The 14,757-nt window shown below is 40.8% G+C and overlaps 1 protein-coding gene across 1 annotated transcript in view; it reads right to left on the bottom strand.

Annotated features, from left to right (window-relative positions):
* The window catches only part of LOC101846786, a 45,752-nt gene that overhangs the window by 27,429 nt on the left and 3,566 nt on the right, over positions 1 to 14,757 (bottom strand). The window contains exons 2-4 of the mRNA XM_005112768.3: positions 13,761 to 13,841; positions 11,893 to 12,231; positions 9,698 to 9,828 (exon numbers count right to left, since the gene is read on the bottom strand). Of these exons, the coding sequence (XP_005112825.1) occupies positions 9,698 to 9,828; positions 11,893 to 12,231; positions 13,761 to 13,839 (549 nt within the window). The 5' untranslated portion in view covers positions 13,840 to 13,841. The remainder of the gene's footprint in view (positions 1 to 9,697; positions 9,829 to 11,892; positions 12,232 to 13,760; positions 13,842 to 14,757) is intronic.

Genomic DNA, 14,757 nt, shown 5'->3' with positions numbered 1-14,757 from the left:
TCCCTCTCTCTCCATCAAGCTTGCCAGTTGTTACGATATTCTCCAATGTTTCTTTCTGCATTGTGCTTCCAATGAAATTTTCTTGTCGCTTTCGTATTCATCATAAGCTGTCGTCTCGTAATTTGCTTCAACCAAGACTTCTTCATTTTTGTTTTTCTAGCTGCCCATGGAATATGCAGCGCGCGTCTTAGCACATAGCCTACCTACATAAAAACATAAATACGTACAAGGAGAAGCCCATCGACAAGATAACGACTAGTTTGTGTAGTTTTTGCTGAAAAAAAAGCAAGATTCCAGACAGAAATCGTGGAGGGAATGAAAGGAGACTGAACTTCGATATACATAATATTATAGCCAGGGGTGGCTGGTGGGTTTATAGAACTGACCGGCTGTAATTCCCATCGATGCCTCCCTTCATCCTCCACCCCCTTCCTTCACAATACACACACACACACACACACACACACACATTTTATACCACATATTAGTGATGATATCAGTGTGTTTAGATTGTGTGTGTAAGGCTTACACTTTGATGAAGTTTTCAACGTGTTGAGGATGGTGAGATGGTATCAAATTAACGCCCATATTAACACTATTAAGTATTTAGGAAGCTGGAATTCTGAGTTTAAAAACGTCCATCGCCAAAGGGACCGGGCAAAATAGGAAATTCGTGTACAGTGTACAGTGCCTTTCCCATGGACACAAAGACAGACCGAGCTAAAGCTCGAACCCCCGAACCCACAATCATACGGTTAGGGGTCCGGTCGTCTAACCACTAGGCCATCGACGCCACTTGAGCGTGTTAACTGTGTGCTATGTGTGTTCTGTGTGTGGAAATCAGACAAACAAGGAAGCAAGCACCATTGTATTGTATCAGTGAGCTGAGGTAGTTTAAAATTGGAATCAAATTTTTGTTCTCCAATGCAGCAATGTATCGTGTAGAATACTTATTGGAAATCCGCATTAGTTCTTTCAGCTTATTAGGTAAGATAAGAGACACAATGTATCTACATGTGTACAAACGCATAGGTGAGTCCAATTTCCTTGTTTCAAACGCAGTGTTGCCTCTAACAAGATTGTAATACTTTTGAATCAGTTTATATTTCACTGTCTTTTCAGTAATTTTGCATCCTGATAATCTGAACAATCTCAATGTTTGGTCACGGCCAGTCCCACTCTCTTCAAAACCCACCCGACATCACTGTTTGAATCTCTTCTGAACAACCACAGATGAATGGGAACACCCTCAGCAGAGGTCCGCCGACAAGTTTTCATCAAGAGCGGTCAGCGGCAGTGTAGTCACGCCGATTAATCGAGCTCTAAAAAGCCTAGGCCTATAAACGACTTTAAAAAGCCCGCAGGAGCTTCACTCGTTGCTACATTCATTCTTAGCTACACAAAGAAAAGTACCCCCCCCCCCCCAAAAAAAAAAACCCCACAAAAAAAACAACCAACAAACAAGCATCTTACCCTTAAAATGCCCGTACAATGTAACTGCGATGCGGAGATAGTAGGCCAACAGATGTTACCCTGATATTTACCTTAAACTTCCACTGTCCCAAAGCACGCTCTTATTCTCTGGTGGCGCCGCACAAAAGTTTTGGCTTATAGTAAAAACAGACCTAAACTTCAGGGGGCTCTCGTGGCCAAGAGGCACAGTGTTCGCCTTTCATTCAATAGGTCTCGGATTCGATTTCTTCCCTAAAATACATTTTCCTTTCACCTTTCCTATTCTCAATTATTGTTCTGTAGTCTGCTTTTGTCTCCACTTTCTGCCCCCCCCCCCCCTTACCTTTTGCCCTCTCATCTGCTGGGCTCCTGGCGGTTTCGGCAGCCTTTCAAATGCTACTCATTGGTTCTTCTCACTGCTGTATTGAAGCCACACCCCTGATCATAGGGTCGGTAAGATCTAACACATAACCTTCTCGGATAAGGGCTAAAATATCTCAGAGGTCCCGAGTGCAAGCTGCTTATGTTAAAGATCTCTTGGTGGTCCTAAAATCGATAAGAGTAAGCTTTTTCCGCCAACTGGGCAATATTCAGAATTAATTCCTACCAAACTGAAAATGTTTAAATGTGTATCGCGCGCTAATATGACCTTATGCAGCTGCGAGCGCCACAAAATACTTACAAAAACAAAAAAGACATAAACTTATTAAAAAGATCCAAGAATAGTTAAAGGCTGGTGGGGCACCTAGAAATCTTGTTTTGGGACCAAATTATGCAAATTGGGGTTATTACATATTATAGTACCTGGACATTTCCTGAACAATATCCAGAAACGTATGTAAGCCTTGTTACACCCTAAAGCTGTCTTTTTTGTCCAAGTGTTTCCGCGAAAGCTCATGTTTTGTAGTCGGTCCTTACCTTTATCGGCTATTTTCTCACAATTCTATTTTTTCGCACATTATCCCATTTGTCTGACCTGTTTCTAGTTCAATTTCAATGTGCCTTTCAAAGGATGTCAACAACACCCAATTCTAAATTTTGGCTCGTTGAATTTTTGATTAATGAAGTAGTTTTTGATTTTTGGGCTTAGACAACATGAATTTTCTTTTTTTTTTCACTTTTTTTTTGCAACAACCCAATTGTAAGTGTCATAAAATAAAAACTAAAGCATATATCAAAAATCCAACAAGCCAAATTTAAGAGCTATATACTGTTGGCATGCCAAATTAGAAGTGAATCAGTTAATAAAAAAGGAAATAAAACGGGATTTAAAAAGGTATACAAAATCCAATATAGCCGCCGTTTCCATAGCAACCGATTCAAAATATACTTTTTGAACTATGGATTTTAAATCTCCAATAGCACACAATGTCCCACAGCAAATATGGGCTCTCTAGGCCTTGTAATAGCCAAAATAGACTTCAGGTGCCCCACCAGCCCTTAAAAAATCCGCCAAGTGGTTGAGAAAAATGTTAATTTTTTGTTTATGTTTATTGTGGGTGCCGTGAACACTAATTGAAGCGCCAAAATGCTAATTTAATAACATGGTCTACTTTTTAGAGTCTTCGAATGACTCACGTTAAATGCTTGCTAGCTCTCGTGGTCTAGAGCTACGGTGGTTGTCTCTCTTTCAATAGGTTGTGTTCGAAACATAACAGCGACAGAAAATATTCTTCTCTACAAGATGTTTTTTCACCTCCTTTCCTGCTCTATAATCATGGTCTGTCTTTTGTTTTCGCCTCCACTCCCCCTCCCCCCTCCCGCGCCCCCAACCGTTTCCACTGGGCTTCTGACTCTTTCTGCTGCTTTTCTACAGTTACTCCTTGGCTCGTTCTAACTTCTGGATTCCAACAACACCCCTGATTTGGGGGTAGGTAAAATCTAACACCTAGCCTTCTTGGATATGGGCAAAAGAATATCATAGGTTTCATGTGCAAGTTGCAAACGTTAAAGATCTCTTGGTGGTTCTAAAATCGATGAGTAGGCTTCGGCCGTCACCTGGGCAAAAGGCAAATGTAATTCCTGCCAAACGGAAAATGCTGAATGTGCCCCGTGCGTCCATATGACTAGGCACTTCAGTGAACGCGCTCACTATAGCGTGATTTGGCTTCGGAAAGTCCCATTGAGTTTTGTTTCCGGACATGACGTCTCGTTGAGACAGTGGGTTCAAACTGCCCATATTTTTGTTTAAATTAGCGGACCGTCAGTCAAGTCTGATACATGTCTTCAAAGACCTTTAGATGACCTTCAAAATGTTTTTTTCCAGGCCGAGATATTCCAAGTTGAAAAATAGACAATTTTTAACCATTGAATTTTGATCAATTTTCTCGTCATATTTTTTTCAAACTACCCTTGTTGGTAAACCATTCTTTGTTCTTCAAGAAAACTTTTAAATGGTTATCGTAAAAGTCTTACCTTGGCTAGTGTAGTCTTACCTTTTAAACTTTTATCAACCAAATCCGCGAAAACCTAGCTGAACCCTTCCACCGTGACATCGCGCAGAGTCGTGGCGTCACGCCTTTTCGCCTTGAGCTTTTGGCTCCATCTCTTTCATTGTTTGAAATGTACGAGACAGGGAAATACATCGCCGAGAGATTTATAAACTTCAGTTTAAAAAGTTAATCAATTTTTATAATGCTTTATAATCAATGACCTTACATTGTGCTTTAGTTCATTCGATAGTATAAAGAAAACGAGACTTTTTAGACCAAAGTATTTCCTTTTCACTGAGCTCCCCCCTCCCTCCCATTTTACCCTGCCCAAAGCCTTTCTTCATTGCGTATTGCGTAGGGCCTAGAACTAGTATGAAGAGTCCGGACTCGTGTTGTTAACACAGTCAAAATTAAATTGAGACGCCTATTACTATTAAAGTATATGATGCGATTATTTGCTTGAGTTTCTTAGGTCTATTGTTAGTTGTGATCCAGATTGTCTTTCTTTTCTGTCGCATGAACAAGAACGAAAAATGCTATGTACTGGAATGTGGAATCCGCTGCATGCCCCCCTCTCTCTCTCTCTCTCTCTCTCTCTCTCTCTCTCTCTCTCTCTCTCTCTCTCTCTCTTTCTCTCTCTCTCTCTCTCTCTCTCTCTCTCTCTCTCTCTCTCTCTCTCTCTCTCTTTCTCTATCTATCTCTGGGTGTGAGTATGTATGTAAGTATTGTGTGTGTGTGTGTGTGTGTGTGTGTGTGTGTGTGTGTGTGTGTGTGTGTGTGTGTGATTTCGTGTGTTCCGACTCCCCTCCTATTTTCCTAACCGTACCTCTTTTTTTCTTCTCTATCCCACATTACCTGCTCTTCACCTTCATATACATTTTCTCTATCATATATCCTTCTTGTCGTCTTATTTCTCTTATAATCCCCACCACCGCCATCTTTCCACGATTCACGGCATTAGCTGTGTAAGCCTATTACTCTTTTCCACTGACGAAACAACCCTGAAGAAAGATGCCAGTTGTAACAAAGTGAGCACTTTTGCTCCTCAGTTCTTATGTAACAGTATTAAAAAGGTGTTGTTGTACTTATACTGGTTACACCGCTCTGACACATGATCGTATGGGTTATGTCAAAGATGACAATAAAACTTCACGCTGTAATATTTTTGAATATATATTAATCATCAACAACAATGAAATGTATGACGTTTACAAAACATGCTACTAGCTTCGAGGACCTATAATCTACAGAAGGGTAACTACTATTTCCTGAAACACTGGTCATAACATTCGTCGAACAGACGACTATCTAGCAGTGTACAAGAATATTATCACTACCCTTCGCCTAACCTGGTCTAGCTCCTACCTCTATGTCCTCTCAGTACTCTAGTCTACGCTAGTCTCTCCTAACCCTGATCTGCGTTCGAATCTGCTAAACCTTCGGACCCTCGGTATATAAGGCCCCAGCGTCGTAATGATCCCACTTTGATTATTCAGACTTCAATAGGTACTTTCTGGATGATTGTATCCTCTTTCCCCAGTTCCCAAGGACGTATGGGCTTTGAACGCTCCAAATCTTTGTGCACTCTCTGGCGTCTACAATTAATGCGTAAGAGACGCTCCTCCATATCGTTCTACGTGATCTTACAAATTAGGGATTTTGAGGCAGCAAAGTGTTATAGATACGCCCCACTCTAAGGTTCCCTGTCCTACGGGATGCCGCCCTGGGTGGCAGCGTCCAGTTGGTAATTACGCTTCTCGCGCGGGTGGCAGTGAGATGCCAACCTGGACAGTGGTGTGTCCAACAATACGAGTTGCAATTACGCTCCTTCCGCCAGTAGCGGCGTCCAGGGTACTAGTTTCACCTGGTATTTACGAGCCATGAGCCCTCTGGCTTCACTTTGTTACACTTACTTTACTTTACCTTTTCCTTCCTCTGGTATCCTTAGGATGTCGAGGGGAGGTGCAAGTTTCGGTGTTTGTGATAGAATATTAATTAGTTATATTGTTCCAAGACCTTTTTAACCCCATCCAGTCAGGTCTTTCTTGGTCTTCCTCTTGATTTAAAGCCGGATTCGCAGGTGTTGTAAGCTCTAGCCGCTAATCGTTTCTGGTTCATTTAGGTTAGATGTCCAAACCATTTGACTCTTTGACGCTTTAATAGATTTATGACTGGTAGACGTATGGTCTCGTTCCTTATGCGGTCTCCTCTGGTGAAGTTTGGTGGTTTTGCGGAGACACCTAATTTCGCGTGCATTGATTTTTCTTTCTCATGCCTCGTTTAGAGACCATGTTTGGCACTGGTATGTTAATGTTGGTATGAAGATTCTATTGATGAGCTTGGAATTCACTTCAGTTGGGATGTTCTTGTGACTGAGAAGGGGTGCTAGCTGGTAGGTCACTGCATTTACCTTCATAGTTCTTGTTTCTTTTTCTTTGTCCATACGACCATCTCGTGTGAGGATGCTTCCCAAATATTTACATTCCTCTACTGGTTGGAGTTGTGTTCCATCAATAAGGATGTTGAGTCTCCCTGTTTTTATTCTAGCCTTCAGAACTTCTGTTTTAGAAATGGAGATTTTCATGTTTAGGTGTTTACATTCCTCATTAATTAATTTTGTGGTGTTTTTGTGATTCCTCTTCCTCTGTATTTAATTACTCTGGTCATCAGCAAATACAAGTTCGCTCAGTTCATTGATGTTGTAATTTGCTGCTTTCGTGATCTTATCCATGTAAGTGATGAAGAGAAGTGGAGAGAGAACACACCCTTGTGTCACCCCAGACCTGATGGGGAACCAGTCCGATAGTCCTTCTGTTGACCTTACAGCACAGAGGCTGTTTTTTAAAGTGCCATGATATTCTCCAGCAATTGTCCTTTTACACCACATTCCTCTGAGACTAAGTGGCGGTGCCACTGACAGAAGTATCTTTAGGCCATTCCCAAAGAGGGGACATTTCTCGTTCTAATGCACAGTAGAATTGTAAATGGGCTGATCGAACAATGTCATGCTCATAACTGTGCCTGAACTACAACAGGTAACTGCGACTTTTTCTTTCCTAATCCTTACTATCGTCATTTTCCTCTACTTCTTTTGTATGTTTGTCACACTCTTGTGACCCGCTGTATCTGGGGTGCCTTGACAGTCGAAGCAGACTTTGTGCTCTTGAAGCTAGAGAGGTGAGCAGAGTAAGTCTGATTCCCTGTAAGAACTTCTCTGTTGACACCCACCCCTTGGTGCTCATATGACCTTATACAGTTGCCAGTGCCGTAAAACCTCTACTAAAACCTCTAAGACTTCCCAAAGTTGACATCTATGTACCCTGACGAACGCCTTTTCGAGGTCCACGAAGACGATATTGAGGTCTTGTCATGTCCAATGGTAGTCTCATACAACTGTCCGAATGCAAAAAAAAAAACTGTCAGTTCAGCCCTTGCCTTTTCTGAAGCCAAACTGGGATTCATTGAGTTGATTCTCTACCATTGTTCTCATTCTCATTTCCAGTATCTTGGCAAACGTTATATCTACACGGCTGAGAAGGGGTATTCCTCTGTTGACTCTGTGTTGTTTTTGTCGCAACTCCGATATGGCCGTATATTTTGATCTCTTCTGCTGTGATTTTTTCAACGCCTAGATACGTTTGTATGGCTTTGTTTGTGGGGCTTTTCTTTATGTTATGACATGTTGGGTTTCACTCAGCAGTATTAATGGTTCTGGAGTGGTTTCTTTCAGTGAGAAGCTGTTTGCTGTTGTTTCTGCTGTAGGATTCAGCAGCTCCAGGAAATAGCGTTTCCATCTTTCCTTAATCTTTGCCTTTCTGAAAATAGGTTTTCCGTTCTCATCATTGATTATTTCAGTTGGGTTGAACGGTTCTTTCCGCATCCTCATGCTTTTTTTTAACTCTTGTAAAACTAAAACTCTCAAGGTTCTTCTTTACGTTTTGTCACCAGCTGTTCTCTATATATTGTCCAGGATCTGTTCTTAGTTTCTTTCACTACCCTTGACGTTTAGCGGCGTTCCTTTCTGTATAGGATGTAATCTTTGATTTCCGCCACTTTTTGAATGCCTCTTTCTTCAGCTGGATGGCTTCCTTCACTTGGTCATTCCACCATGTAGTTGTTTTCTTTTTCTACCCTCTTGTTTTCCTGGTGCCGCACTCTTCTTTTAATGCTCTGTTCACACATGCTTTGAAGTGGCTTCATTCTTCTTCAACGTCTCCCGGTTGTTTGGGAAATTTGTGAAATACATCTCTTTCAAACGTTCATGTATCTTATCTTTGGTATTGTCATTTATATTTCAGAGATTTACGGCTTCTCGTCGTTTCTTTGCTTCTGGCCTTTTCCTGTTTGGTGTGTCAATAGTCATGATGACTGGTCTGTGGTCAGTGTCTGTGATGTAGATGGGAATCACTCTTGATTCTCTGATTTTTCTCAGTTTCGATCTTTTGACCCGGATAAAATCAATTTGTGATGCTATCTTTAGGTCATTCCATTTGATTTGTACCAAGTGTTAACTTGACTCTTTTTGTGTTGGAAGAAGGTATTTGATATGAATATGACGAAGTCATGTTTTGCGCTTTCTCTGTCACTGTGTGGCCTCATGTATCTCTCCCACGCCGTCTTCTTTGTTTCCACTCCGCTGCTAAAGTCCCCCATGATTGTCACATTATCTTTATCATCCATGGTGTTTAAAAGGTCACTCAGTTGATCATAGAACTGATGTCGTGTTCTTCTGGGTATGAGTCATTGCATGGTGTATATATCGGTGTTTGATGACTCTCAGTACTGATCATATTCTGTGGTGATTTCCCGCTTTATACCATACTCGTTGAATTATATATATATTCTTCAAGTCTGTGTTATGCTTTTTTAGTTTAGTTTTAGCTTGGGTTTAACGGCACTTGCAGCACAAATAGGTCATATAAGCCCCGAAGATTAAAGGTGTTACAAGAGAGTAACAAATACAGAAAAGAACGAGGACAGATAAGGACGATTGCTTGTTAATAGGGAAAAAAGGAACAAACCACACCCCAGAGCACCATCAACCTCCTGCTTGAGTTATGCAAGTAAGATTGAAACTTCTTTCAATTTTAATCATTTTCTCCCAATAGCAAGTTAAAGAACTCCTTAAAACAAAATGGTTAATTGTTTTCTTTTGAAAATCGGACCATTGTTATGGAAAGTGTGCCGGTTTCTTTTTTGGGATACTAGGCTTGGGACTCCCGACGTCACGCGTATGACGTAATTAAACTGTAAATAGAATGTTACTCTTAAGGTACTTGACTTTTATTTTTATATATTGATTCTACATAAAACAACAAACAAAATAATGCGATACAACTATTATTAAAGATTTTATGACGTTATGAAGCAAAATTTCGAGTTTTGGTGGCACAAAATGCAGTGCAAAAATTTGACCAAATCAGGGCGAAAATTGATTCACAAAAATGGTCGCTGCTTCTGAACTAGCAAAGATAGCACAACAATTTAAAAAGCTCTGAAAACAGAAAGCCAAGCTCTTTTCAATAATACAAATTTTAGTGCCCTCGGAGAAGTTTGAACATTTCACTGAAGCGCATGGCCTAATGCAGTTACGAACACCATAAAACTCGTATCAAAACAACAAAAGGGAAACGTGCAGAGACTCAAAAGACTACGTTTTATGACAATCATTTTTTTCCTTGTCTTTTTTTTCTGATCGCCAGTTTATAATGGTAAACAGCTTGGTGGCGTCAGCAGTGAGTCCTACTCTGATATCAAATGCGTGTGTCACATGACTACATGAGCTTATCCCAAAGCTGCAGGGCTGTACTCACCTCGGGCGATGATCTCCGGTAGAACTGACACAGACCTTGTGGGTACACTCCGACCGTATGACACGTCAATGAGAGGGAGGAGTTGTCTATCGAGAAAAGTGGCTTGTTACAATACACATCCGAAGGTTTTTCTGGAATACAGATGAGGTACGTAAGAGCACTGATTTGTTCAGAACATGACATTTCATCGTCTCTCAACATTTCTGACAATTATTAGAGGAACGTTCGGTTGTGACGATGTCTCTACACAGTGGCAGTACTGGAGCTGCACAGGATTTGGTTCTTTACAGCAGAAAGTGTCATCAATGCGTCTCGGGGTGGGGGGTTATGGGTGTGGGTCAGAGAGAAAGAGAGAGGGGAAGAGAGAGAGAGAGAGAGAGAGAGAGAGGGAGAGAGAGAAAAAGAGAGAGAGAGAGAGAGAGAGAGAGAGAGAGAGCGAGCAAGCGTGTGTGTGTGAGTGCCGGTCTATGTGTGTGTTTGTGTGTGTGTGTGTGTGTGTGTGTGTGTGTGTGTGTGTGTGTGTGTGTGTGTGTGTGTGTGTGTGTGCGTGTCTGCAGGAAGAGAATTAACTCGTACGTCGAGCAGATCCGGTATTCGTTACCACCACTCGCTCCGTCTTATCGACAAAGGACGCTACAGCGTTAACGCACACCCTTCGTGAACACACCAGGGTTCAAAAGGGAGTATAACATGACTGAAAGACAGCCATTCAACAACAGAACAATAACAGTAACATCTACATCAACAAACGCACACCCTTCGTGAACACACCAGGGTTCAAAAGGGAGTATAACATGACTGAAAGACAGCCATTCAACAACAGAACAATAACAGTAACATCTACATCAACAAACGCACACCCTTCGTGAACACACCAGGGTTCAAAAGGGAGTATAACATGACTGAAAGACAGCCATTCAACAACAGAACAATAACAGTAACATCTACATCAACAAACGCACACCCTTCGTGAACACACCAGGGTTCAAAAGGGAGTATAACATGACTGAAAGACAGCCATTCAACAACAGAACAATAACAGTAACATCTACATCAACAAACGCACACCCTTCGTGAACACACCAAGGTTCAAAAAGGAGTATAACGTGACTGAAAGACAGCCATTCAACAACAGAACAATAACAGTAACATCTACATCAACAATGTTCACAACAACATGATCTACGACAACAAAAAAGACAACTGTGACTCAGCAGGAAGCCACATCCCCGTGAATCAAAAACAACACAACGTGTAAGTCATTTTGCTACCCTAGAATTACAACATTATATCTGCTTAGTTCATAGTTTTGAGAAATTTGACGTAAAAATGTTCAGTTTCTTAACTTGGTCAAGCTTTTCCGAATGCAATTCTTTGAACATCTTGATAACGACCCCGAATAATCTTACGAATTTGAAAGAGGGCATAGAACATTTGGTTTCTGACATTATGGTCTTAGTAACTCAAAATGTCCAAAAGCATTAGATAGAACTTCGTAATTCTAAAACTCTTATAGATCGGCATCATTTCTCCTGGATTCACCGGAATTAAATCATGGCTGACCAAGGGAAATCACATGTGTTATTTTCTTTTGTGTTTTTGTGTGTTTCCCTGTTAGTAATGTACACATATTATACATCATTGTAAAGGGCATTGAACGTAGAATAAGATTAATATACAAGTATAGAAATTCAAAGGAAAATGTGTTAGTTTTGAAGCGTTACATAACATTACGACATCAAAAAAAGAGAAAAATACATTTAAAAATTCTTCTTTCCGTGACAAAGTCAGATTCACCACTTTCTACTCTTAAATCTGAGTTATCAATAAGTTCTCTCAGTAATTCACTTGCTTTCTCAGCATTGTGCCTTACCTGACGACGCAGAAGGCTTATTCTTCAGCATAGTGAAAATTTCAGAAACGACAAACGAACTCCAACGCAAAAAAAGCTCAAATCCCGCATCAACGCAATGTAAACAATTGAAAAGTCCCGCTATTTCTTTACAAACGGTGGATGTGACCTTTAACCCACGCTAAACCCATCAGAGAAAACTAGTATCGGTTTCATCTTCGTCTTTGAATAAGGAAATAAAAACAACACAGTATGTGTCGTCCCGGCTGATGGTGGTCGGCGGAAACAACACAGTATGTGTCCTTACGGCCTATAAGAGATTTATTCTAAGGGAGCGACTTACTATAAACGATAAGATAACAGCTGTAGATTGTCTGTCTACTGGCGTCAAATAACCGCCATTCTGTCTCCATATCAAAAGGATATACTCTGTTCACTTCAGAGACGTCTAGCTGTAGTCTTTTGGACGAGGGAGATGTACTGAAACTGCCGGTGATGATGTTCTCAAAGTCAGTAGTTTTTGTGCAAGTCTCGTTATCTGTATAACACGTCACAAGATCCTTATTGTAACTCCTGGCCCACCACGTGAACGACGAAGACGTTGAGAGGGCGACAGGTACTGTAAACGGGATGATGGTGCTCTTGTATTCGTTGGTCGGATTAGGGCAGTACTCAGAGTTTGCTGAAATATAGAATCTAATGAATGAATGATGATGATGATGATGATGATGATAATGATGATGATGATGATGATGATGATGATGATGATGATGATGAAGATGATGATGAGGATGATGATGATGATGATGGTGATGGCAAAGCGTTGAGCCGTTTTAATAAAAACTAATTTTAGACATTTCATATTTATACAATTTTTGGTCTCCACCCTACTCTCCTTTTAAGCATGATGCGGGGGAAATTTTGAAATTCGTGAAGAAGAAAAAACCAGGCTTTCAAATGTGGTAGCATCAATATAAATAGAGTGGAGAATTAGGTTATGAAGTAAAATTTTGAAAAATCTTTTGTGTTACCAAGGCTGCCTTATTGGAATGTCATATAGAGAAAATATACACAATTCAAAAAAATATATCATAAGGTTATAAATGATTTTAAAATATTAAAACAAGTGGTTTTGAAGCCTTCTGTGGCTGTTTTAGTGGATGAACTTGGCATTTTGATGTAGGAAGAAAATCTTTTTTCACAATCGAGGTCCAAACTAAGGAAACATTTTGACCACAAAAATCTCAGATCCTAACAACGGATTAAATTTATAATAAAATCATTTATTCAAGATTTGTTTAAACGTCACTACTTATTATACTAGAATAATGTTTCATCCATCAGTATACCAAATATTATGAAGATATCTTAACAACTTTTCGAACGAGAGATTTTGAGAAAACGGACGATAAAGAAAAATAAAGATTGACAACTCATTTCGCACGCATTGATTTTTCTTTCTTTTGCCTTGTTTAGAGACTATGCTTGTTATATTTGTGAAATTTTGTATTAATAGGCGAGATAGCCTTCAGGAGAGAGGGGGCAGAAAATGGAGACGACAACAGACGACAGAATATGGATAGAGAGCAGGAATGGAGGTGAAAAGAGAAAAGTTTAGAGAAGAAAAATTGTCCGTTGCTGTCAGGTTTCGAACCCGGGACCTATTGAATCCGAGACAAACACCGTAACCGCTTGACCAGTAGAGCCTCTGCATAATTGATAAAATGTGGCAAATAAGAATCATAGTTTTATTTTGTTAAGATGGCGCCGAGTTTAAAATGGTGTTGAGAAAATGGGGTCGATTGGTTGGTGTATCCGTGTGTGTGTGGACCAAAAAGGTTATATAATACTAGAACTCGCAGCAGTGACGTCACATGTGTTAGACACGGGGCCCTTCTTACCCTCATAGGCATGGCAGCGGTTCCCCATTTACATAAACAATCTGAGTCCCAATCCCGTTCTCAAGGAGCTCTAGTATATCAAGTACTGACCAGACCCCATACTTCAGTGCAAGCTTGTTTGAGATTTCCTCCTTTGACCTCCAAGACGCCTTTACGTGAGTCTCGAAAAGTACGCACCACTGTTGAACTGTGCAAGTCTTTCCCTTGAGGTTTAGCGTCCAGGGGTTGGCACACCCAGCCCCCATTCACGTGGGTGACATCACTGCCACGAACTCTAGTACTAAGTATAACCTCTTTGGTGTGGACTCACCTGGGTTCAAGAAGCCACTGACGATAAGGAAGGCGAACAATACAGATGATGACCCTACGGAACTCTGGGGGAGCGCCATGTCTTCATGGGATGAGCAGATATAATACAGACGCATGAATAAGAGATAGGAACCCCACGGGGGATCATCATGGCTTCATTCACTACAAGGAGCAAGAGCATCAACATGAATATAGTACAGATCTACGCCCCAACAAATAATGCTTTGGATGAAGACAAGGATGTCTTTTTCAGCCTGCTCCAAGGGGTCATTGACAAACTACCAAGGAAGGATGTCAACATTATAGTGAGAGATGCCAATGTCAAGATTGGTCAGGACAACGTAGGTTATGAGTGAATTATGGGACAACATGAATAAGAGATGCAGCAGGGGAAACGGGCGCAATGGAATTAGCCCCTCTAACGTCATAGCTCTACAGGCAGACAGTTCGACCTGAAATTGCCCCACCCCCCTTTCCACCCAAACCATTTTGTAATGGAATAGTTAAACTAAAGACAATAATAGGATAGCGAAACTGGTAAATGGTCATTGACATCTCTGAGCATTGCTCTTTGTTTGCCTATATAAAGAGATACACATCAAGACAAAAATGGCGATTGAGTGTTCGGAAAATGTAAAACAGACAGACAGAAGCAACAGAGGGAAAGTGAAGTACTCGTAGGACCTACCAGAGGCGACCTTAAAGCACCTGCATGTTCATTGTGTGTGTGTGTGTGTGTGTGTGTGTGTGTGTGTGTGTGTGTGTGTGTGTGCGTGTGTGGTGTTGGGGGCAGTGTATTCTTTTTATTTCATTTGAAGCGCAATGTTATAGTTACCCCTGCTCACCACAGGGAGGTACAAATAAGACTTCAAGCGGGAAACAATATTTTCTGTAGCGTCATCACAGATATAGAACAGACAGATATAGAAATTCATTCGTACCAACTGCAGTGAGGTTACTGAACACACAGTGCTACAAATAAAACACACAGAGAGAGA

Source organism: Aplysia californica, unplaced genomic scaffold, assembly GCF_000002075.1.
Source record: "Aplysia californica isolate F4 #8 unplaced genomic scaffold, AplCal3.0 scaffold01400, whole genome shotgun sequence".
Taxonomy (NCBI): Eukaryota; Metazoa; Mollusca; class Gastropoda; order Aplysiida; family Aplysiidae; genus Aplysia; species Aplysia californica.
Note: the sequence above shows the minus strand (reverse complement) of the source record. Positions and strands in the feature narration are given on the sequence as shown.